At 40.3% G+C, this 24,177-nt stretch overlaps 1 protein-coding gene across 14 annotated transcripts in view; it reads left to right on the top strand.

The window, feature by feature from the left end:
* The window catches only part of rapgef6 (Rap guanine nucleotide exchange factor (GEF) 6), a 120,179-nt gene that overhangs the window by 64,400 nt on the left and 31,602 nt on the right, over positions 1–24,177 (top strand). For all 14 annotated transcript variants that reach the window (XM_055051370.1, XM_055051368.1, XM_055051369.1 and 11 more), the window contains 10 exons: positions 7,578–7,709; positions 11,027–11,207; positions 13,786–13,922; positions 16,469–16,627; positions 17,548–17,700; positions 20,308–20,472; positions 21,650–21,757; positions 21,840–22,043; positions 22,479–22,587; positions 23,292–23,535. In XM_055051370.1, coding sequence (XP_054907345.1) covers positions 7,578–7,709; positions 11,027–11,207; positions 13,786–13,922; positions 16,469–16,627; positions 17,548–17,700; positions 20,308–20,472; positions 21,650–21,757; positions 21,840–22,043; positions 22,479–22,587; positions 23,292–23,535 — 1,592 coding nt within the window. The remainder of the gene's footprint in view (positions 1–7,577; positions 7,710–11,026; positions 11,208–13,785; positions 13,923–16,468; positions 16,628–17,547; positions 17,701–20,307; positions 20,473–21,649; positions 21,758–21,839; positions 22,044–22,478; positions 22,588–23,291; positions 23,536–24,177) is intronic.

Raw genomic sequence — 24,177 nt, 5'->3', positions numbered from 1 at the left:
ATAAATCTACTTTCTTAAAGGGAAAATGCTTTTTAATCAGCTATGATGGGTTTTAGTAAAGAGGACAGCGAGGAAGATGGAATGTCAAGTAAGTTATAACTTTTACTATTTGAAAATATTTTTCCACATTAGAGCTATCCAAATCCGTCCAGCAAAAACATTGAGTCACGTTTAGTAAACATTAAAAAAACGTTTTAATTATTTAGATGAAATGATCTGGAGATGGTGGAAGAGCTTGAGGGAGTCTCCTCTCAGCGCCTGGAGCGATTCTCACAGCGTTTCTCATGCCGATTCTCACAGAGTTTCTCACGACGATTCTCACAGAGTTTCTCACGACGATTCTCACAGAGTTTCTCATGCCGATTCTCACAGTGATTCTCACAGCGTTTCTCATGCCGATTCTCACAGAGTTTCTCATGCAGATTCTCACAGCATTTCTCATGCCGATTCTCACGGTGATTCTCGCGGCAATTTTCGGCCGCGGTTCGTTTGCAGTGAACGAACCAGATAGCAAGCAAGTTGAAACTATAAAACTGCAATATGTTATATTATACCTAATAATTTATTTTCAATAATAAGAAAGTCTGTGTTAACTAAAAATGCATGGATGTACTTAATTGTTAGTTTGGCCTGGTGTTACTGAATTCAGCACCAATCTGCTAAAGAGAAAGTTCACTTTGATGTGGGGGAAAGTTATCCAGAGTTTTTGTTTTGTCAAACCTCCGTTTAGATTGTAGAGGATTTAATTGCTACAACTTGTGGCAAATAAATTAAAGACTAATTCTATCAGACATTTGTGACATTTGAGGGAATTAGAGGTTCATTTCTTCGCTAATTCAGAATCAGTTTTCTGTGTGTGAGTAAACAAAAGCATCGCATTAATTTCAGGAACTACAAAACGTCTCGTTAGTGTTACTGCACATTCGTCTTTGCAGTGCGTGTTTCTGAAGTCTCTTGCTAATTTGTGCAGCAGCAGAAACGATTAGCAATAAACGCGACACTGACGCATTTCAGTTTGTTAAAGATTTTCATCTGAAGCAGATTTTTAGAAAGTAGGGCTTGGTGGAGATGAAGTGGTGAAAATGTGTGCTTCTTTGTGTGTTAGAGATATTATTTGCATCTTGTGTGTTTTAGTCCCTCGTCTCCGAACTCCAACCTCACTCCTCTCCTTCCCTCTCTGCTCCATGTCTGTCTTTGCAGTTGTCACCTCCAATTTCAGCTTCAATTTATTACATCTCCCCTTGCTGCAGCTGGTGTGCACACACACACACACACACACACACACACACACACACACACACACACACACACACACACACACACACACACACACACACACACACACACACACACACACAATCACACACAATCACACACAATCACATTGCCTGGAGATATGGTCGTCTGGACTGAGGCAAAATTGGAATCTTAAGAGAATATTGTAGACCTTTTATCTTCATCTGCTGCCTCACTTTCACTTCATCCTCATTCCACCTCACACTGTCAGTCCCATTTCTTATTATTTTTCCTCCAAGCTCTCTCAGTTTTGTCCTCTTTCTTTGTCTCTCACATTTATGCCAGGTGACTCTATTTTCTCTCCACCTCCTTCTGTGTCTCTGCTCTGGATCTAAGCTGAGTCTCTCTAGTTCACTTGGTTGGGGTTCAAAACTGAAGTTATTATCTTTAGACCTAAAGAGGGACGGTCTAAAGTCAACCTAGAACTTCAATCCTTACAGATAGAAACTAGAGATCAGGATGAACCTTTAGAGCCACATAAAGACAATTACAAAGTCGGCCTTCTTTCACCAGAACAACATGTTCATGATTACAGGACTAATGTCTCAGCAAGACCTTGAGAAACTCTGCTTTACTCGCATTGATTACTGCCTAAACAAATCAGGAGATTTAAAGAACTTCATACAATTAAAACAAAATATCCAGGTGGAGATTAGAAACTTAGAACTCAGAGGGTTAAACTACTGCTAGTAGTTTATAAATCACTGAATTAAAGATTAAAGATTTGCTGATGTAGTATTGACCTTCCTGACCTCTCAGGTCTTCTGGTTCTGGTTCTGGTTCTGCTCTGCATCCACAAAACCAGAACCAAACATGGAGAAGCAGCATTGAGTTCATTTTAATCTAGATTAAGAACCTGCCTGGTTAGAGCTGATTTTAAAACATTATAAATGACACATTAATCATCTGATGTGAAACGTCACTGTGTGGTCCAAGACTTTGTATTTTTGTGTTTTTATGATGTAAAGCACTTTAAAATGCCTTGTTGCTGAAAGCTGCTGCACAAATAAATCTGACTGATTAAAGTTGCGTACGTTTAGAGATAATGCTGGCCTGGACTCATCAAAGTTTTCTTACTGCTAAATCTGGTCCCATTTTCAGACAGAGTCCCCAAGCAGTCGTTTTACTCACACAGTTTTTAAAAAGAAAGAGCGAATGTCTCCTGTCACCAAATCAGGAGGCAACAGAAACGAAGAGAAGTAGTGACGGCAGCAGGAGTCGGAGTTAATTACCAAAAAGACGAGACGGGCCTGAAAGAGATAAATGAAAAGAAATGGAGCACACACCTCAGAGAAAGCAGCGGAAATCTGATTCAGGGACGGAGTTAAGTGGCGTATCGGAGAAAGGCCGAGACGTCTGTGCAGGGAGACAGCAGCTGCATTGTTCCTTTCCTGCAGAGGTGCATCAGCTGTGATGTGGTTTCTGGGTGTGCAGTCTGCTGTGAGAACTAAATCAACACAGAGATTCGAAGTGTAGTTAAGCTCTAAGAAATCCCAGTGTGGACTTTGCAGAAACCTCACTGATTATTTGAAAAGAAAACAAACTTTGGCTCCAAGATCTACGCATCTGTTTGTACATAATGTGCTCTGCATTGTTATGAGCAGCTTCAGATTCCTCAGCCTGAAAACGGCGTCCGCAGCGGGAAACGTGGCGGTGGCAGCATTATGATGCAGGAACACACAATCTGCTGGGAGGTTCTACTTGTTTCCAGTTGAAAATCTGTTGCAAGACTTCAACTTAAGCTGCTGCTCTAAATCCAATCTGACTGAGTTGCTGCTTTACAAAGAAGAAAAATTAAACATCAATCTCTTTGTGTACAAACTGGTTGAGAAATACCGAAAAAAACACGGACATAAAACTCACTTCTCCTGTTTTACCTGTACAATATTTTCCATTTTTTCCATCAGCAATTATCTTGACTCTGCTTGACATGTCAGGATTGTTTGTCACTGCTGACACCTGCAGGCCAATTTTGTTGGTGTCATTTGACCCGGCCGTGACCCCAGCAGGGTGGAGAACCAAAACTCAAGTAAGAGCAGAGATGCAGCAACGTGTTTTTACTCAAGAAGAAGTAAAAAGTCCAAGAAGCTGCTGAAGAAATAATCAACAGATCAAAATATAAAGTTATAAAGTGAAATATTTGGTATTTTTAGAAGCAAAATGACAATAATTTAAATAAGTAACAAAAAATAACAAAATTGGGCAAAAGAAAATGTTTCCAAATCAGTTTCTTTCAATAAAAAACTTCTGAAACTTGAACGTTAATCTTTGATTAAAACATGTTTGTTCTTCATTCGGTGGGTAGAAAATCCAGATGTTTTACTCAAGTAGGAGTAGAACAACTTCATAATAAAATTACTCCAGTAAAGCAAAATAAAAAGTAACTTTTTTCAGAGACGTTACTCCAATAAATGTAATTGGTCAGCATTTGGAAGATTTAAGTTTTTTTTATGACTAAATTTATTATTTTGATATTAATGACCAAAAACCTCATCAGTTTGAATTTTCTTAATGTAATAAATTAGACTGAATTTGATATGATGCATCTCTGTGTGTTCTTGTTCTTCTTTGTGGTTTTTATGACAGTTTCACGGTTTTGTTGCTTTTTGCATCGTCTTTAAATATTCATTCAGTTTTATCTGTCAGTTTTTTTATTTTATTTTGCCCGTACTTTAATTATAATTCTCATCAAGATTCATCAGCCACATTATGGTTTCATTACTCCATCAAGCTATTCATTCTGCTCGTCATCATGGAAATATATTTGCAAGTGTATTCTTCGCTGTATGTCTTTGAATATTTCATCTTTGCTCCAGGAAGCCGCCCATTGTTTGTTTTCTCTATCGTTTCCGATTTCTCCCCAGAATGCAGGAGATATTATTCTGAGCAAAATGCATTTGGGAAGAATGTTATGTGGTTAAAAAGTCAATCTGGGCTTTATTGTCCATTTAACAACTGAGCGAATGGGCAGAACGAACCACTCAGGTTTCGAGCCTTAAAATGCCATTTGTGTAGGTTTTGTTACTGTGTTTGTTTGGGTCACAATGACTGGAGTTGGTTTAATGGTACTCTAATATAAAGACTTAGATAAAGAGCTGTTGTTGGAGGTTTTTTTCTTTGTTCCTGATGGAGGGTAAACCCCTCATTTGCATGGCAAACAGCATGCTATTTCCTAAAAGCCGGCTTTCGCTTAAATTCCTATCATTTGTGTTTGGCTCCAACCGCAGTGTATTTAATCATATCTTAGTGGGTGGCTTAAGAAAATCACCAGCTGCATTTGCACGCCGCATTTAACATGAAGGCAGGAATAAACTGTTAATGTTGCAAGTTAAACTCATAGCATAAACTACATTCATAGCCATTTCTAGTTGCTTTGTGTTATCATAACACAAGACGTTCATTTTTCTGCAGTTAACCTGGTTTTCTAATAATTGCTGCGGTGAAAGTTCAATCCTCCCATGATTGGAGCCGCCGCCGCCTTGACATGATGAAATTGTACAGCTGAAGGAGCCGCACACATTTATATTTAATCTCCTAACGCTCATCCTTAATGGATGAGGAGAGTGGAAGACCCCTTTCCCCCCTGGGAGAGGAAAGAGAGGGATTAGAGTGGGATTAATTCTGTGGCGTGAACAGGAGCCGCGAGACCCCCACTCCACTCCTGACTCCCAACGACTCAAACACACAAACTCCTCTTCTGTGTCTTCCTTTCAGTTCAGAAACACGCATTAAACCCAAAGACTCGTTAACATAGTAACAAATGTTGCTGGACGATAAATCGTCCCAGAAGTTATTGCAATAATCGATAATATTGTCATGTTGGTAATGGCATAAATATGCATGAACATTTTAAATTTTAAACTTTGGAACATTAAACATCCAAAATAAATAAAACAAAATGAATTATAAGGTGTAAGAAGTGATTGAGTTATAAATTGTCCCAGAGTTATTGCGACAATCTGCAATATTTTTGTTTTGGTAACAATATAGTAATCAAAGAACACGTTCTCAAAAATCAATGAACTTTAAATTTCAACACTGGTACTTTAAATATTCTAAACAAATTAATAAAACTACAAAAACAACCAATAAAATGAATTATAAAGTCTGAGACCAAACCACCAGCCTGACGTATCGATCTGGAGTCATTTTTCTACATGTACAACAGTTTATTGTTAAGAAGTTTATTTTTAAAAGTACATAATTTGGTGCAGCTGATTTTAACTTGTCTTTAAACAAACCGTTAGTAATGTAAAATGATCATTCACCTCTAATACGGAACAGTTTAATTAAAATATTTAGAAATAACTTCATTATTTAAAGGAGGCTGAAGGTTTTGTCTCCTTTTTATTAACATGAATTATAATTTTAACTGTTGCAGTCAAAAGCTTTCAGACTTCTGAGACTTAAAAAGCAAATGTTAAACTTTCACCTCATGAATGAGGCTCAATGCACCAGTTTGCCATTTTAGGCTCCATCTCCCAGAACTGGAAAATATATTGGAAGAACGGCTCATAACTTCTCCATCATACAGGAATCGATATGCATTCGCTTTGGTGAAATTAGCAATTATTCACTGTCGTGCTCATTCACACAGAAACATGGTAAACATGCAGTTAGTCAGCAATAAGTATTAGGCCTAATAGTGGAGTGATGTGTAAATGTGATTGGATGTAATTTAATCAATAACACCAAGATTGCATGTTGTCTCTGGGTCAATAAGTGAATCACACAATGCATTGCTCTGCTGTGCTTAATAGGAAATGGATTTCACTTAAAGGCTTCTTCAGTCGGGACCTTCACCTCGTTCCACAGCCGACACTGGAGCGAAAATGTTAAAATAGCAGCTTTTAAAATTACAATACTGATCCTCAGCTGTGCTATTAATGTGGTAACATCAGAGTCTGAATCGAAGAAAACCACAAATATTTAATAGATGCTGAAACACAATTCTGTATACTAAAGACTGATTGGTATTGCCTTAATCAATGACAATCAATCAATTGAGTTTATTTAGGCAATAAGAGCTCAAAGTGCTTCACATCATGAAAATAACATATTTTAGGGCTGCAATTCATCAATTATGGCAACGATTAATCGATTAATCAGCATATTGTTTTGTTTTACCACTCACAACTTTTTGCATAATATTAGAAACACATTAAAATATGTAAATAAGTGAATAATTAAATTCCTTTGTTAAAATAATGAGTCTATATTCTCCAGTTAACGATAAATCACTTACTAAATTAGTTGACAATTATTTAAGTAGTAGATTAATCATGATTAATCTTTTCAGCTTTGACATATTTAATATTTTTTCAAACTATATTACTTGATTTGACCATTTTCCAATTTGGTTTTGATGACATGAACGTTGTCGGTCTGCTGGTGTTTCCCTCCAGGTTTGAAGATAGTGAAGCTTAAAGGTTCATCAGGGTGAGCTGAACATCAGACCCGTTAGGGGGAAAGCACTGAGAGGGGGTAACCCCCAGACGTAACGTCTTTAATATTGCATGAAGCCGCTGCGGTTCCCCTGCTGCTGGGCTCCAGTTCGGCTCAATGAGGCGTCTCATGCGCAGTATTCGCTGCGAGTGTTGGCAGTTGAGCGGTCGCCGTGGTGTGATGTGGCGAAGGAGGAGACGTGCTGCAGGTTTTCTTGGTGTCGCCGGAGATCTGTTGATTTTTTACGAGTTTTGAGGATTTGTGAAAAACTGGAGGACCTTGTTGATGTAATTTGGGCCACATAAAAAGCTACGGCCGGGCCAGATTTGGCCCGCGGGCCTTGAGTTTGACATGTTTTAGGACCATAACTAGAACCGTGGATCAACTAAACACCTTTAAAGTGAATGACTGCATCAGACTCTGTGATGCTCTGGAGGAGCTGCAGCAGTGCAGTTCTCATGTTTTTAAAAGTCAGTCGACTTCAAACTCTGAGTCTGAGTGGAAGTTTTCTCTAATGCAAGAGAGTAGAAAGCTTTAGACTGGCTCTGCTTTTTCCTTCATTTCCCCCAGAAATGTTTGAAACGTTTGATTGCAAATAGTTTCTGTTCGACTTGTTTCTGTCTGTGTGGAAGACAGTCAGGATTTACATCAGTCGAGCTGCTGGATCCTGATTTACGGCCGTCGGAAGTTATTTTCTGCAGTTCTGGCTTTCAGCCTGATGAAAACCGCTGCATGAGTGTGTGTGTGCATGCAGATCAACATCTGTGTGTTTTCCCTCTGTAACACCGGGAATATTGGAAAACTCATCCTCTCTTCTCTGTGTGCGTTTCTTCCAGCTTCCTGCTGATCTCAATAAGATGCACCTGACGGACCACGCCCACCAGCAGGTGATGCACATGGCGCCCAGCCAATCAGGCTGCAGCATAACCAGCGACTCAGGCAGCAGCAGCTTGTCGGACATTTATCAGGTGGGTTCCCCATGTATAGAAAAAGCTACAGATGAATAAATGATCAGCTCTTCTCTCCCATGTCGCCATTAATAAATAAAAGGGAATAAATTATGAACCCTGCTGAAATTAGCAACTTGTTTGCTCAACCTTTAATCCTTCTAATTATTACTCATCAGTTCTGATCTTCCAGCTGTGGACTAAAGGTCATGTGTAGGAAATAAACCTAACCTTTTACAGCGCCATCTTTCCTCCAGTTACAGTTCTGTAACCCAGTCGCTGGTTAGGTTACAGTTACTGGCGGCCATGTTGCAGAATAAATCAATTAATCGCATGATAAATTAAAATGAACTCAATAATTTCCATTTGCATGATTTATCTTTCTACCAAAAACTGGAGGATAAAACTCTTTAATCTGCTGTTTTGGTCTCAGCTAGCCTTTTTTTTTGTTTACATTCATTTTATTTGTTGTCTGTTTATTTTATATATTTAAAATGTCTTTCAGTTCCACTGCTAAATGTTCATTACAATTTAAATTTATTGATATTTGAGAATATCTATTATTATCCCATTACCATTATATTTCTTGAAAATGGATTCAAAACAACAATACAATCATTTATTGCAAAAACATCTGGGACAATTTATCATCCAAGTGATCATTTAATTTAACCAACATTTTTATTTCTTCACTGTTTTATCAGTAAAGAAGTACTGATGGTTTAAATATGAAGTAATAACCATTTAGGCTCAGAAGGCAAAGCAATATTTTAAATATTGTTGGTTCTGAAAATGGTATCGACAGCTTTAAGCTTCACAAAACAAGAAACCGACAACTTTCTGATGAGCGTGTTTCTGTTTACAACTAATTCTCCAATCAGTTGCGTCAAATAAAATAAGAGCATTTAGTAGATTCAGAAAACCTTGGTGGTATTTCTTCACTATTGTCTCCTTTAATTTTGAAATTGTTTCTTTTCTCTCCTAATTGCTCCATTGCAGAACAAGAGGTCACCTTGCACGCCTCTTTCTCTTCCTTTGTGACATTTCTCCAGTATTTTCCAGCTCAGTGTGCTTCCACAAGCCTCTCTTGAGAGCCTGAAGGACTGAGAGTCAATAACAGAGAAAAGAGAACATAATAAACCTGTCATCTAATCGTTTTAATCTACTAACTTTTCTAATCTCCGCTGTTTGAGAAGAAAGCCGTTATAAATCCAAGAATGTTTCTTTTAGCCTCCACAAGCCGAGGCTTACCGTAATTATTTGCCGTCGCGCCCTCCATGCTGTGTTTATAAATGGATTTTAGAGTTCCTTACTGACACAAGGTTGTTTATTTTAGGTAGCTTTAATCATGGCAACTAGGAAGGTTATTTTGTTATTGAGCTGATTTATGATCTGTTTTACAATTAAAGCTGGTTACAATTAAGGAAGAAAAAAAATGTCATTCATTTTTCTGAAAAAGAACCCGTCAAAGGTGCAACTTTTATAAAAATGTTTTTTACATATTTGTTAAAACTAAGAGTTTATGAGACAAATAATCTGTGAAAAGATCTTTCTTGTCCACCTCTGACCTGAACTACAACCAATCAGAGCCAGGAGGAGGGGCTTAGCGCTGTCAATCAACCTCTTTTACTGCTAAATGTGCCAGTGTTACAGGAGAACTGTTCATCAACCATCAGTGTTCTTCGTGCTAACTAGCCTTAGCATTCATTGCAAGCTACGCTACGTTACTGGTAGCATAGCTTGTATATTACTACATCGTAATTTTAATGTAAATGATCGATAAAAAAAACTGCAGTAGCTCAGATTTCTGGAGTCATTACAAATAAGTAATGATCATGGAGGTTGATTGACAGCGCTAAGACCCGCCTCCTTGCTCTGATTGGTTGTTTCTAGTCAGTCCTGGCAGTAGGAAGAAGAGCTCAGTTTTTTCTTTTTTTTCTTTTTCCACAACAGTTACAGTTTCAACAAATATGTAAAAAGATATTTTTGAAATGACAGTTACATACTTTTATCATAACATATTTTATTTGATATAATAAAACATAACAAATATTTTATTATGACAAAAATACAGAAAATAAACATAATATTGACAGAAAAAGCAAAACAAACAAGAAAATGAGATGCAAAAACAGACCAAAAATGTTACAATAAGCTATTTTTTTCCACCTGCTGCAGGATTTTTGTGGTGGTTTATGAGCAGGTTATCTGAGGTCTGACATTTAACACAGAGCGCAGATCATTTCACCCTGAGATCAGGTATTTATCACACGGATTTGATCCCATCGGCTTGTTGCTGACCCGGCTCCGTGTTTGTTTACAGCTGTCTTAAAGGGCTGACCTTCCAGTCAGCTGCGCGCCTCAGCTGTCACTGTTTTACCCACTTTCTCCCATGCATTTATATTCTTTTTAACCTCAGAAGTTTGTTTTTCCCCAACTTGTGGACTTTTGGCCTTTCCTCCCTCAGCTAGTTTACATTCTGAAACAACTCTTGGCACATCTCTCTTCTTCTTTTCAACATGAGGTGTTTTCTTTGGATTTGATGTCATTCATGTCGAGGAAATATCCTTTGAGCTGAAACTTGTTTTGACGTCGGTGAACTTCGGCGCGGTAAGCGATCAGGTGTGAGTGGCAGTGAAGGGGATGTTCACGGCAGGAAGTGAGAGGGAAGAAAATGAGAATTTAGTGAGTTGCTGCTCTTTTAAACTCATGTGACTCCTGGTCACAGGTACAACTGAGGAGTTGAAAATATTCATAGAAGTCGATTAGATGCTACTTCTGACCGAGTTTAGTTTTGAACTTGTGTTATAAAGATTGTTCCAGATATAAACATAGTTGTCTGTAAATATTCTGGGTATTTTATCATGAAGTATGGATTTTATAAAAGATTTTTTTAATGTGTTACACTTCCACCCACAGGCAAAATGCATTGACCTTCAAATTTCCAACCAATTCAACATGTAAAGAATTTTAACTGCTAGTTTAGTTTTATACTTTTATCATAAAGAAGGCTTTTATTTTTATCTACCATTTTTATGTTTTATACACAAACTTTAATGTAGTTTGTTTAGATTTTATGTGACAGAACAACAGAAAGCAGCAAATAATGGAAAGCAGCTGTTTTTACAAATAAAATCAGAAAAGTTGATTTAATAATTGCACATTGTTGTGAAGCGGTAGATTAAATGTCTACTTGTAAATTTTGGCGCCGTTTTTCCACCGTGATCGTTGTGTTTCGAGTTCTGCAGCAGTTAAAAACGCATCTCATCCGACCACATGCTGATCGGTGGTTTTGTCTCTGCAGTTCCCTCCTTATTGTGATGATTTGTTTTCCTCAGGCCACAGAGAGCGACCTGGGAGACGTGGATCTGTCTGGACTTCCAGAGGCTCCAGTGGACAGCGAGGAAGAGGAGGAGGAGGATGAAGACCTGGAGAGAGCGTCGGACGGACTTCTGGGCCGGGACGTGGTCCGAGAGTGTCTGGAGAAAGACCCAGCCGACCGCAACGATGACGACATCGGTCAGTTTCATTCGCTTCTTTTAAATTAAAATCTTTACCTTTTTTTTGTTTTTCAATAAAAAAACTTTATCAAAACCTGCAGGTGTGTCGTTGGATTTTGGTTAAAACGTGTTTGTTTTTCATTCATGTAGCAAATACAGACATTTTACTCAAGTAAAAGTAAAAACAAAATACTCCCAAAAGTAATTTTTTCAGAAAAAGTCACTCAAGAAAATGTAACTAGTTACTCCCCTACAGTCAATGTTTACTCAGATTTAAGTTGTTTTTATGACAATTTATGATTTTAGCCCCTTAATTCAGTACAAATGACCAAAATCTTAATCAATTTGAATTTTCTAAATGAAAGAGTCAAAGTAAAAAGTACAGTGTTGTAAAAATACACCAAATTTTTTTCAAAAAAGTTACTTGAGTAAATGTAATTAGTTACTTCTGGAATTGGCCAGAAAACTGCATTCAGTGCAGCCCTACTGATCAAATATCTATAAATTTGTTAAAAATGAATTTGGTGTGATTTTGTTGCTCTCTGTTGCTATTTTGGGACCATCAGTCGCTCAGCTTGAACACACAGGGAGCCCTCCCCTCATAAACCCCCCTGCAGAGCTATCTAAACAACAGCGCCCTTCTAATGTGTATTTTTAAGCAGGCAATCACTTAAACTGCCTCATTAGTGGGACCCAGCAGGGTCCTGGAGAAGAAGGTGACCACATCAGAGAGCGAGGCGCGGCGGTAAAGGGCCGGCCTGCTGCGTGCCCGCCGGGCCGGCCGGGGGTCTGGCCTTTACCAAAGCCTTCTCCTCAGATCACGAATATTATGTTTAAAAGAAGAAAATAAATCTAAAATAGCATTATGAGGGTTGCATTTGATTTAATTATGAAGAAACACTTTATTTGAAGGTGTGAGTCCAAGACTGACAAGCCACCAGCATGAAGGAGTTTCATAGAACATAATTTGATTTGTTTTTCAGAGTAACATGACGTTGAGATTCTGTTTTTATAAGACTTTTTTTGCATGTCATATTTGCATAGTTTAACTTCATGCTTGCAGAACCATTCGGCAGATAAAACCCAGAAGGAGCAAACTCAAGAGGAGTCTTAGAAGGAGTCGGGGTCGCGCCGTTTGGATCGGGGTCGCTCCGATTGGATCGGGGTCGCTGTGTTTGGATCGGGGTCGCTCCGTTTGGATCGGGGTCGCTCCGTTTGGATCAGGGTCGCTCCGTTTGGATCTGGGTCGCTCCGTTTGGATCGGGGTCGCGCCGTTTGGATCGGGGTCGCTCCGTTTGGATCGGGGTCGCTCCGTTTGGATCGGGGTCGCTCAGTTTGGATCGGGGTCGTTCCGTTTGGATCGGGGTCGCTCCGTTTGGATCGGGGTCGCTCCGTTTGGATCGGGGTCGTTCCGTTTGGATCGGGGTCGCTCCGTTTGGATCGGGGTCGCTCCGTTTGGATCGGGGTCGCTCCGTTTGGATCGGGGTCGCTCCGTTTGGATCGGGTTCGCTGTGTTTGGATCGGGGTCGCTCCGTTTGGATCGGGGTCGCTCCGTTTGGATCGGGGTCGCTCCGTTTGGATCGGGGTCGCTCCGTTTGGATCGGGGTCGCTCCGTTTGGATCGGGTTCGCTGTGTTTGGATCGGGGTCGCTCCGTTTGGATCGGGGTCGCTCCGTTTGGATCGGGGTCGCTCCGTTTGGATCGGGGTCGCTGTGTTTGGATCGGGGTCGCTCCGTTTGGATCGGGGTCGCTCCGTTTGGATCGGGGTCGCTCCGTTTGGATCTGGGTCGCTCCGTTTGGATCGGGGTCGCTCCGTTTGGATCGGGGTCGCTCCGTTTGGATCGGGGTCGCTCCGTTTGGATCGGGGTCGCTCCGTTTGGATCGGGGTCGCTCAGTTTGGATCGGGGTCGTTCCGTTTGGATCGGGGTCGCTCAGTTTGGATCGGGGTCGCGCCGTTTGGATCGGGGTCGCTCCGTTTGGATCGGGGTCGCTCCGTTTGGATCGGGGTCGCTCCGTTTGGATCGGGGTCGCTCCGTTTGGATCGGGGTCGCTCCGTTTGGATCGGGGTCGCTCCGTTTGGATCGGGGTCGCTCCGTTTGGATCGGGTTCGCTGTGTTTGGATCGGGGTCGCTCCGTTTGGATCGGGTTCGCTGTGTTTGGATCGGGGTCGCTCCGTTTGGATCGGGGTCGCTCCGTTTGGGTCGGGGTCGTTCCGTTTGGATCGGGGTCGCTCCGTTTGGGTCGCTCCGTTTGGGTCGCTCCGTTTGGATCGGGGTCGCTCCGTTTGGGTCGCTCCGTTTGGATCGGGGTCGCTCCGTTTGGGTCGCTCCGTTTGGATCGGGGTCGCTCCGTTTGGGTCGCTCCGTTTGGATCGGGGTCGCTCCGTTTGGATCGGGGTCGCTCCGTTTGGATCGGGGTCGCTCCGTTTGGATCGGGGTCGCTCATATGTTTGTCAAGAAACTAGACCAAAACTACCTGGTAAGATTTTTACTGCAATGATGTTTTCACTATATTTGTATTTCTGTTGTTTTACTGTCAAATTTTGCAGAAGCTTTCAGAGATCCCTTCTAACAAAGTTTTCGTCTCTTTGACAATCAGAACAACTGCTGGAGTTTTTGCACCAGCTGCCTGCGTTCGCCAACATGACCATGTCCGTACGGCGAGACCTGTGCAGCGTCATGGTGTTTGAGGTGGTGGAGCAATCTGGCACGGTCATCCTGCACAACAAGCAAGAGGTAGGAATGATTTCACCTTCTCATCTCACAGAATATTTATCTCAAATTCTAGCAAGACACAAAAAACTCAAACAATTGTTTGGGATTTTCTCACATGCAAAGAGTTTATGGATTTCTGTCTTTAAGAAACAAGCCCACACAAACAGATTCACCCACAAAAATTCACAAACATTTTCTTCCACAGCTACGTCAACAAGGAACTGATAGCATACAAGACGTTCAAATAGAAATCATTGTAGCTTCTTCCATATTAAAAAAATCACATCTATATTCTTGTTTGAAACGCCACAGTCAAAAATGTGTATTTTTTTTTTTACATTATCGGAAAACAGGCAGCTTCTTCTGAAATACGTCTGCTGGTAGAAACAACACTTTCCCAGCATTCCCTCTGGGAAACCTGCATGTGGATTGGACATGTTAATATTAATATTAATATTGCATTTGATAATTTGCATGAAAAATGCTGAATGCCACACACCTTTTGTGCAATGTTGAAAACATTTTGTTTTCTACCAACAGTATAAGCCATAATTTAACTGCTAGCATATTTTAGGCAAAAGCAGGAAATGAAGGTTTGAAGGAGCGTGTGCTTGCTTCTCGATGTGTGCAGAGCCACTGCAGCATGTTAGCACTGCCAATCACTGGAGCTGCTACAAAGCAAATTAATTAAGTTACATGTCTGAGAGGCAACAGATCCATTCTGACTGTTTTCTTCCACACAGCAGGAATAATACTGACTGAAAGTTGATATCAAATCGAGCATTTCTGAGATCAGGACGACGGGGATTGATCTCACCCTTGGTAAACTTGGAGACTCTCTCAAAAAATGTGTATTTGAACAGCCGTGTGTTTGTCGGTGCCTCCCTGCTGTCTCTGTCAGGTCGATTGATGGGCAGCGCTCCTCCACAGTGTCTCTGGATTCACATGGTGAATGTCAAAGAGAGGCACTTGGCTCCACTCAGAAGTCAAAATGACTTGGCTGAGTGAGAGCGAAAGCACAATAAAGAGGATAAAGTGGTTTATAGAGGAGAAAAGAACAGGGAAAAGCTTGAGAGGAACAAAAAAAAGCAAAAATAGCTTCATTTTTTCACTTGTGATATCATGGTTGCTAATTATTTGTGCACATATCCATTAAGTGAGTCAAAAATAGCACAGCAGAGTTGCTAGTTAACAACTTTTGTGTGCTATATATATTTCTACGTGTGGTTGATTGCTTCCACTATTTCACCTCAGAGAAACGAGGGGCAGCAGGTAAAGCAACAGAAATAGAAACTGATGGGGCCGAGAAAGAGAGAAGCTCTCACAAATATCAGTGATGGCTGCAGAGGGAGCCCAGGGTTTGTTTGTCCTCCTTCCTGAGCGAAGTAAAGCAGTTTCTATTTAAAAAGCAATAGAGTTATGGAGACATAACTCAGAAACATAACGCGCTCGTACCAAAATATACTGCAAATCCATTTCAAATTTGGCAACAAATAAATGTTTTGACTGCAGTGATACAAACCAACAACCAACCCTGAAGCACTAGCATTCATAGACACGTTGCACAGCAAGATTTTTGCTGGAGAAAAAGCTGCTAGCTAACAATAACTAGCATTGGTTTTAGGTGTTCAGTTGTCAACATAATGTGCTAAATCTTAAATGTGCGCGTAATATATAAAAGAAAAATGACACAGTGCTTTGCTAATAATCGTTAACACTTCGACAACTAGATTTCAAGGAAGGGAGAGGGGAGTAGGTCAGTTATGCTAGCTTGACTATGACAACTTCAACATGTAGCTGTGCTGCGGGATTTGCCATGTTTTGGTTCAGTTAAAAAATAAAATAAAATCTGATGTAATCACCAACTCTGACAGATCATCAGTAGTGCTTAAATTAGCTAATCTACCACCGCTGTGTTAGCCTAGCTAACAGCAATGGTAGCTAAGCTAACAGCAATGGTAGCTAAGCTAACAGCAATGGTAGCTAAGCTAACAGCAATGGTAGCTAAGCTAATAGCAGTGGTAGCTAAGCTACCAGAGTGATCACTTATTAATACTCACAAAATAAGCATCAGGCCTAAAAACGTAAAACTGTAAATGACTGAATGTTCTCTTCTGTGTGTGCAAAATGTTTGGGTGTTTTGGCGTTGAATCTTGTTGATACATATGTAGTGACGTTATTTCCATTTGCTATGGCAACAGGTCTGTGTGTAGCGTAGTCAACGCAGAGAGCGAAGAAAATAGCAGAATATGAGTTTTGAGTTGTTAAACAGTTCTGTATCATTTCCGCCTTTGCTGTGGCGCACTGCAGTAAATTAATAATCCCTCATCTCCAGGTTTAATTCTGTGGACTGAGTCGTTCTGGGGCGGCTACACATGGCATGCAAAATAATAACTTTTTTGTCCTCTGGTGTTATGTGCATGTGTGAAATTTCCGGTTGTAAACAGCAACATGTGTGTATTGTTGAACACCTGAACAAAGCAGTGCTCAGAAGCAATTATGGCTCCTTGCATGGGATTAGCTGCTGGAGTCAGAATAATTTGCTGCTGTTGTTCGTCTGTCTGCAGCTCGACCACTGGTATGTGATCTTGAATGGAGTCGTGGAGATCAGCCATGCAGAGAGCCGAACAGAGACTCTTTGTATGGGGAACAGCTTTGGCATCTCGCCCTCACTGGATAAGCAGTACATGAACGGAGAAGTTCGCACCAAAGGAGACGACTGCCAGGTAATGCAGAACAAACAGACACAGGGTGGAGAAGAGGAATTCCTCAAGCTTTAACATTTTAAGGATTTTTAGCTCCTTCCGTTCACTAAAAGTTTTATCATGAGTTTGAATGAACTTTATGATTCTTTTCTTGTAATTTATCATTATCTGACATTAGTAAAACCTGAGCTGGCTCTGATTGCTCCTTCCTATAGTAACAACAGACTGATTCTATGATTGACACTTCCTCTTTTACACACAAAAATAAGTCATTTATCTACAGTATTTATTTTTACTGCTACTGAATATTTTAATTTTAGACCTGCTTTTCTTTAGCCTAAAAAGTAAAATGTGTGTCATGGAGCAGAAATGTCAAAGTTGAGTTGATTTCATTTCTGCTTTTCTTCTTAGAGTTCATGTCTGCCTCTGCAGCTCAATCATTTCTCCTCCAGTTTGTTGCTTATATAAACCAGTAACAACAGTTTCTTTGTTAGAGTGACCTTCTCCAAAAGAAAAACACATTCTTAATATAATGGCGATGTGAAAAGTCACAGAAGGCCCCTTTGAACACACTGACTAGTTCCTCTGCGGCACATATCGTTTCCTTACTACACATAAACAGGAAGTTACAGAAGTAGACGTTAGTGAGACAAATGCAGAAACTGATGAGTTGGACAAGAGGAGCAGCTCATGTCTTAGCGATTTCTTGTTCAAATAGCTGAGATGATTTTGGACCTCCATTTCTCCCAGCTCAGTTTTATATCAGCGAGAGCTTTCCGCTGTTGGACATTTCCTTCCTCTGTCTGTGTGATCCTCCCATGCCTCACTTCGCCGGCTCTCATGCATCCACTTTGCTGTTTTTTGAGTATCCGAACGTGGTGCAGAGCAATCTCCTGCTCTACTACAAGTTCACCCGCTGTCCACATGTCGTCCTCGACCAGTTCGTCTGCATCGCCCAGGAGGATTACTGGCGCATCCTCAACCACGTGGAGAAAAACACGCACAAGGTGGAGGAGGAGGGGGAGATCGTGATGGTGAAGGAGCACCGCGAGCTGGACCGCAGCGGCACCAGGAAGGGACACATTGTCATCAAGGTTTGTGTAACTCTTAGGAGTGTTTTATTTTTTAGTTTTACTCGTTTTATTTCTGAGGATTTCTACTCTTGAGTAAACCTTTAGCATTTTCTACCCACTGAAAGAAAAACAAACATGTTTTAACCAAAAATTCTCCAGATTGACACACCTGCAGTTTTTATTAGTTTTTTTATTGAATGAAGCTGATATGGAAACATTTTCTTTGGCCTGATTTTGTCATTTTTAGTTACTTATATGAATTATTGTTATTTTGGTCTTTAAACTACCAAAATTTCCACTGAGGTTTATATTTCAGTCTGTCTGATTATGTAGTTTTTAAATGATTTGGCCGTTCCTCAGTGATTGAGTTTCACCAAATACTTTTCTAGGACTTCTCCTGTTACTATATGTTGAGGTCGTGCTGCTGTTGCTCGGGTTCTCGACTCGCTCTGCGAAAATCCAGAACCTCATCAAACAGTTCTGCTCTAATTTCTGATGTCGGTAACGTTTCATCCAAACACTGGAGGCTTATTGACTCAATAACGCCTTAATATTGATGAAGACGCTCCGGATCCATCAACAGGCGTTTTCACACGGAGGACTGTGCTGTTGCCTAGCAACCCCGACCATGCCCAGCCCGTTGCCTAGCAACCCCGACCATGCCCAGCCCGTTGCCTAGCAACCCCGACCATGCCCAGCCCGTTGCCTAGCAACCCCGACCATGCCCAGCCCATTGCCTAGCAACCCGATTGTTGTTTCGTTGCCAGATCATTTTACTGACGATATTTTTTCCTTCTTACAATGAAATAATTTTCCAATGAAACTGGAACTTTTTCCTGAATATTTAGGAATTATTTATCCAGACAAGTTGCGAATGTTTGCTTAAAATATATGTCTAAGTTGGATTTTATTATTTCAAATGTATTCAGATATGTGAACTAGAAACTAGACCAAAATATCTGTTATGATCCTGTGTTTTTGTTTGTTTGTTTGTGGTGCCAAAATGTCTCCTGAAAGAATGGTTCCATTTTTTGCTGTCAAAAACTCTGCACTCATGTTTAAATGCCAAAAAGTTGGACTTGAATCTTTTTCCAGCAACATTATGTACAATTCTACTGAAAAACAACTGAAAGGAAAACTAAAAAAGCTACAATAAATGACTGGGTAAATGTGCAAACTACCAACCAATGCCTTTCTGCAGCGCCTTGTTATTTAATCTCAACATCCCACATCTTGACGTACGAATTGTTGATCATTTTACCTTTGAACAGAAAACCGAGAGACGTCTCTTGTCTAAGAAAACCTTGTCTCCATTGAGTTCTTTCAATGTTGTTGTTTTTGTTTTGTTTGATTTTGCGTCTAATATACCGGGTTGAATTCTGGCACAAAAGTTAAGTTTGGTTGTTTGGACTCTTTCCCATACACGGTTTTGTATATTTGTTGAGAAAAAAGCAAATGTATCTTTCTTATGCAGATTGTTGCCACAAACTTTTAGCAATCCTTCAGTGTTGCTGTCGGCGTCTTGGCAGACTGTCCTGCACACCTTCAGTGATTATTCTCAGTGATTATTCTCATCACTTTTGGAGACATATTCTGTTTTTCCATGAGGCTATAATATGGAAGACAGTCAGGAAGTGGTGTTTTTTATATATATATGTGAGAATATCAAAGTCAAAACCAAGGTCTATTTAACCTAAATTTTGACTCAAAGTCTTTAATCGAATGTGAATTCTCGTTTCATTTGAATTTATTGGCTTCTCCCACGAAAAACATACATGTGCTCTGTGTTCGTTGCTGATCATTATGGTTGCTAGCAGTTCATCGTTTGCGGGAGTATTTTCTTGTCAGCTTGCTGAAGCCCTTTGGTCCCATCGCCACGTTGCCAGGTATTGATCAGCTAATGGGCCTGAACGATTCTCTCTGCTGCCTCACCCGAGGAAAGCTGCTGGCTCTAAATCACATCCACTGGGGATGAGTCAATTCACAAGTGTTAGCATTTCCGCTTCTCTTTTCTAACTTTGTTCTTTTTTTGTGACTGACACAAAGCGGTTGCGTCTCTGAGTTTCTGTTCCCCAGTCGGACAAATCGTTTCCAGCAGAGTTCGCCGCTGGGGGAGGTTAAGAAACTCGCTGAAACAGGAAGACGAGACGCGTCTTGAATGTTTTTTGCAGTGCTAAATGTGTAACTGTTTTTAGAGTGTAAATCTTTTGTCTTTATGTAATTGTTGCAATCTTTCCTTAAAATGTTCAGGAAGTTGTCATCTTATGACTTTATTCTCATATTATTTTGACTTTATTGCTATATTTCAACTTCTTTCTCATATGACTTTATTCTTTAAATTATTCAAATTTTTCTACGTATTGCAACTATAATCTCATAATTTTTACTTTTCCTATTATGGCCCTATGGTTCTCCATGGTGCAAAGTAGCACAGCTTCTTAAAGATTTTACAAATAAATGTCTGGAAAGTTTGGTTTACATGTTGTTCAATCAGTCAATACTTTCAGGTTATGTTGAGTTCAGTCAGACTGGATTTGGGTTCGATTTACGTGACAAAACGTCCTTCTGCGCCTCCTGAATGCTTGCTCTCTGTGTTGGATCGAGATGAAGCTTTCTGTGTGTTTGTAGGGAACTCCAGAGCGTCTGATCATGCACCTGGTGGAAGAGCCGTCGGTGGTGGACCCCACCTACATCGAGGACTTCCTGCTGACCTACAGGACCTTCCTGTCCAGTCCCATGGACGTCGGCAGGAAACTGCTGGACTGGTTCCAGGTGGACTGCTACCGGGACACGGTGAGTCGGGGCTTTTTTGTTCAGAAATGTCTGTTTCAGGCTGACAAAGTCTCTGTTTGGTTAAAGAAAAGCAAAAGTTTAAAACACAGAGTTTTCATCAATTGTCTTCTACTATGGAGCCCAATTTTTAGTTTTGTTGACCTGTGGTCAGGGGCCGAACGAAGTCATTTCAAGGGCCATAAATGGCTCCTGGAGCCACACTTTGGGCATCCCTGGTTGCAGCTTCATGTGTGGACCCGTTTACCTGCAGGTGGATACAGGTACAGCCAGCTGCTGATGGGTTCATGCCTGATGCTTTAACCTGAGGTTTGTGTTGTTCTGCCAATAGTCGTTACTTTGACATCCAGCCTGGAAATCAGCAAACTGGATCCAGGAGGAAGAATGTGAAATCAGCAGGAAAAGATGTGCAAATGTAGCAGAAATGTTTGTTTTTTTTTAGTGTTTTTTCTCCGATTATGAACTCAAAGACAATTTAAAAGGACGTTTTGTAATTCTTGGCTCCATTCACTATTTATTCTTCCATCCTTCCTTCTTTGTGTCCTTCTTTTCTTTCCTTTTCTGTATTCATTCCATCTTCCTTCCTTGCATCCTCCCCTGTTTCTCTTATAATATATTTATTTTCTTCTTTTGGTTCTTTCTCATTTTCTTTGGCTTTCTGTTTTTCCATCTTTCCTTGTCGTATCCTTTTTCTTTCCTTCTTTGTCTCCTGCCTCCTTGCATCTGTCCTTCCTTCTCTTCCTTCTTCGTTTCCTAGTTTAACATTTCCCTCCTGGTTTCTTCTCTCCTTTATGATCCATCTTATTTCCGTTCAGTTTTGTTTATTCTGCGCTGGTGTCATGTATCAGTTCAGAGTGAATATTATATTTTAGATCTTAGATTGAGGTAAATTACTGTTAAGTCTGAAAAATTTTACCTCAGTGCAGAAACTCAGCTGATATACTGAAGTTGCGATCTCCTTATAGAGCTTTAAATGATCCAGTGTTTATCTGATGCAACCAACGCGATGCTCTAGAGACGCAGAGACCTTTCACTCTGCTCTATAAATACTCTACTGGAGCTCTTAACACGTTTCTTGTCAAACTATACAAATAGCTTGAGGTTTTTAAATAAACCAGCAGGGACACTGAGCATTAGAGAAACTCTTCAGGTTAAATGAAGCGTCTGTTTTCTCACTCAGGTGACGAGAATAGTGCTGCTTTGGGTCAATAACCACTTCAACGACTTTGAGGGCGACTCGGCCATGACGCGCTTCCTGGAGGAATTTGAGAAACATCTAGAAACATCAGTAAGAGCAAATCAGACCCAAAGTTTTCCTCCTCTTTGGCTTTTCAGACTATAATTCTGTTGTCTCCGTTTCTCTGCGGCAGAAAATGAAGGGTCATCTGAGGTTGCTGAACATTGCATGCGCAGCCAAGGCGAAGTGGAGACAGATCACGCTGCAGAAGGCGTCCAGGGAGTCGCAGCTGCATTTCAGCGTGCAGGGAGGCAGCGAGAGAGGATTCGGCGTCTTTGTGGAGTCGGTGGAAGAAGGAAGCAAAGCGGCCGAGACCGGACTCAAGCGAGGGGATCAGGTGAGGTGGCGCAATGAAATAAACACTTAAATAAGTAGATTTTATTGTTAGAGGATCAAATTCTGAAGAGTTTTACATTTAAAGAGCTCAGAACAGAGGATGTAGATGTACAGACGGTTCTTTATCTGGATTATTCATAATTACACCAAGTGCTGTGACTGTTAGAGTGTCATGACTTTTTTAGTCATGTCAAAGTAGCAGTCGTAACTTTCTGAGTGAGTGGCTTACTTTTGACTGACCTTTGACCTTGGAAACGCCTACAACATATCAGGAGCAAAGAGCAGAGTGACTTCTGGTTTTCATAGCTGACCTTTGACCCGTCATGGAAGCAGATTACACAGCAGACGAGCCAAATCATTTCCACCGAGAAAATATAATGTTATAAAATGTGACAATTTACATAATAAAATCTATTTTCAATCTGTTTTGTTGCAGATCATGGAGGTTAATGGTCAGAACTTTGAGAACATCGCTTTGTCCAAAGCCGTGGACATCCTGCGAAATAACACACACCTTTCTCTCACCGTTAAAACCAACATCTTTGGTGAGAAAAGCTGCTTTCTTACTTTACCACAACTAAAAATAGAACAAAATGTTTTTTAAAATGGTTTAGCTTGGTGGTCACCAACCGTGGTCTCCTATTTTTACTCCACATCTCAGTTGTCTTCTGTAAAGTTTTCTGTGGCCCAAAGGAGATGTGAATAAAACCTTGAGAATAATCATTGTAAGCTAAAAAACATTTTACCAATCAGGTGAAATCAGTTATCAATAGAAGAGGGGAAAAAATCAGAATCTTGTTAGAATTTTTACTTTTATTTCAGAATTTGCCTGAATTATTCTGACTTTAATTTTCTAATATCAGAAATGGGAATTTCAGGGAAAAACGTCAGGATATTCTGAGAAAAACAGTAAAAATTCAGACTTTTCTCAGAATTTTGACCTGAAGATTAAAGCCAGAATTTTTTCTTTTTCAGTGGCAGTAATATGCTTCCGTAGTTTTCCATATTCTGCCAAATTAAATCAGTGTAAAATTATGTCCAGTATTAAAAAGTACTGTTCAAATATTTATTTAAATTTGAACAGTTTGTTAGAGGTTTTTACATTTTACCACAACCGGCCCTTTAAGGACATTTCATAATCTCATTATGGCCCCAAATATAAATGAGATGGACATCCCGGCTCCAGATGTGGAAAGAAGTTCAAAAGCCCTGAAACCAATATCTATTGTTGGTTTTTCTCCGTCTCCAGTGTTCAAAGAGCTGCTGAGCAGGATCATGCACGAAAAGAAAAACGGTGGGCCTCACATTCCTAAGATCCAGGAGAAGAAAGGCAACCGTTTCTCCATCGCCGACTTTTCCGGAGACATCGAGTTTCCCACGGACAGCAAAAGCACCCGGAAGATGAAAGCGAACACCGTGTCGGGGGGACGCAACAAGATCAGGAAGATGCTGGAGAAAACGCGCTTCAGTATACTGCCGCCCAAACCATTCAGGTAACACTGGGTGGGAAACGGCGGGAAGTGGAAAAAAATGTTCTCTAATCCAGATTAGAAGAGAAAAGAAGCTACAATTTACTGCTAAAAAACAATTTTCTCAAAAACATGACTTAACGTGGAAAGATTTGTGTTAGCATTGCTAAATTTTAAACTTTATCCTCTGATAACATGATTAAAAATCCAATTTTATGTTTTTCCCGTATAAGTAAAAAAAAGTAAAAAAATGGAAATATTTCACATCATTACACATCAAAATGTTAGTTTGTGTTTCTTTTATTATGTTTCAAAATCATCTTAACCAGATGAGTTTTTCATCTGGATTTAAAAACTGTTTTACAATTTTGCAGAAGTTTTCTCAGATTTGTGGTACATAGAAGCTGAATGCTGCTTCTGATCAGAATCTTTTTTAAAGCAGTTGGTCTTTTACAGACAGCTTTAAGTGAAACAATAGCAACATATATAATCATCCTGTAATCGTTAGCATCAGCCATAACGAGCCGCCGTGCCGCTGGAGCAATTGTGCAGAAGGAGCCCGTATTCGATTTTCCACCCGTAACGTGGCGATCCAGATTTGATTTGATTTCATCATTTCATTTTCTCTCCATGCCTGGTTAAACTGCAGGCTGCGGCAGCGCTGCA

Source organism: Poeciliopsis prolifica, unplaced genomic scaffold (assembly GCF_027474105.1).
Source record: "Poeciliopsis prolifica strain line A6 unplaced genomic scaffold, Auburn_PproV2 SCAFFOLD033, whole genome shotgun sequence".
Classification (NCBI taxonomy): Eukaryota; Metazoa; Chordata; class Actinopteri; order Cyprinodontiformes; family Poeciliidae; genus Poeciliopsis; species Poeciliopsis prolifica.
Note: the sequence above shows the minus strand (reverse complement) of the source record. Positions and strands in the feature narration are given on the sequence as shown.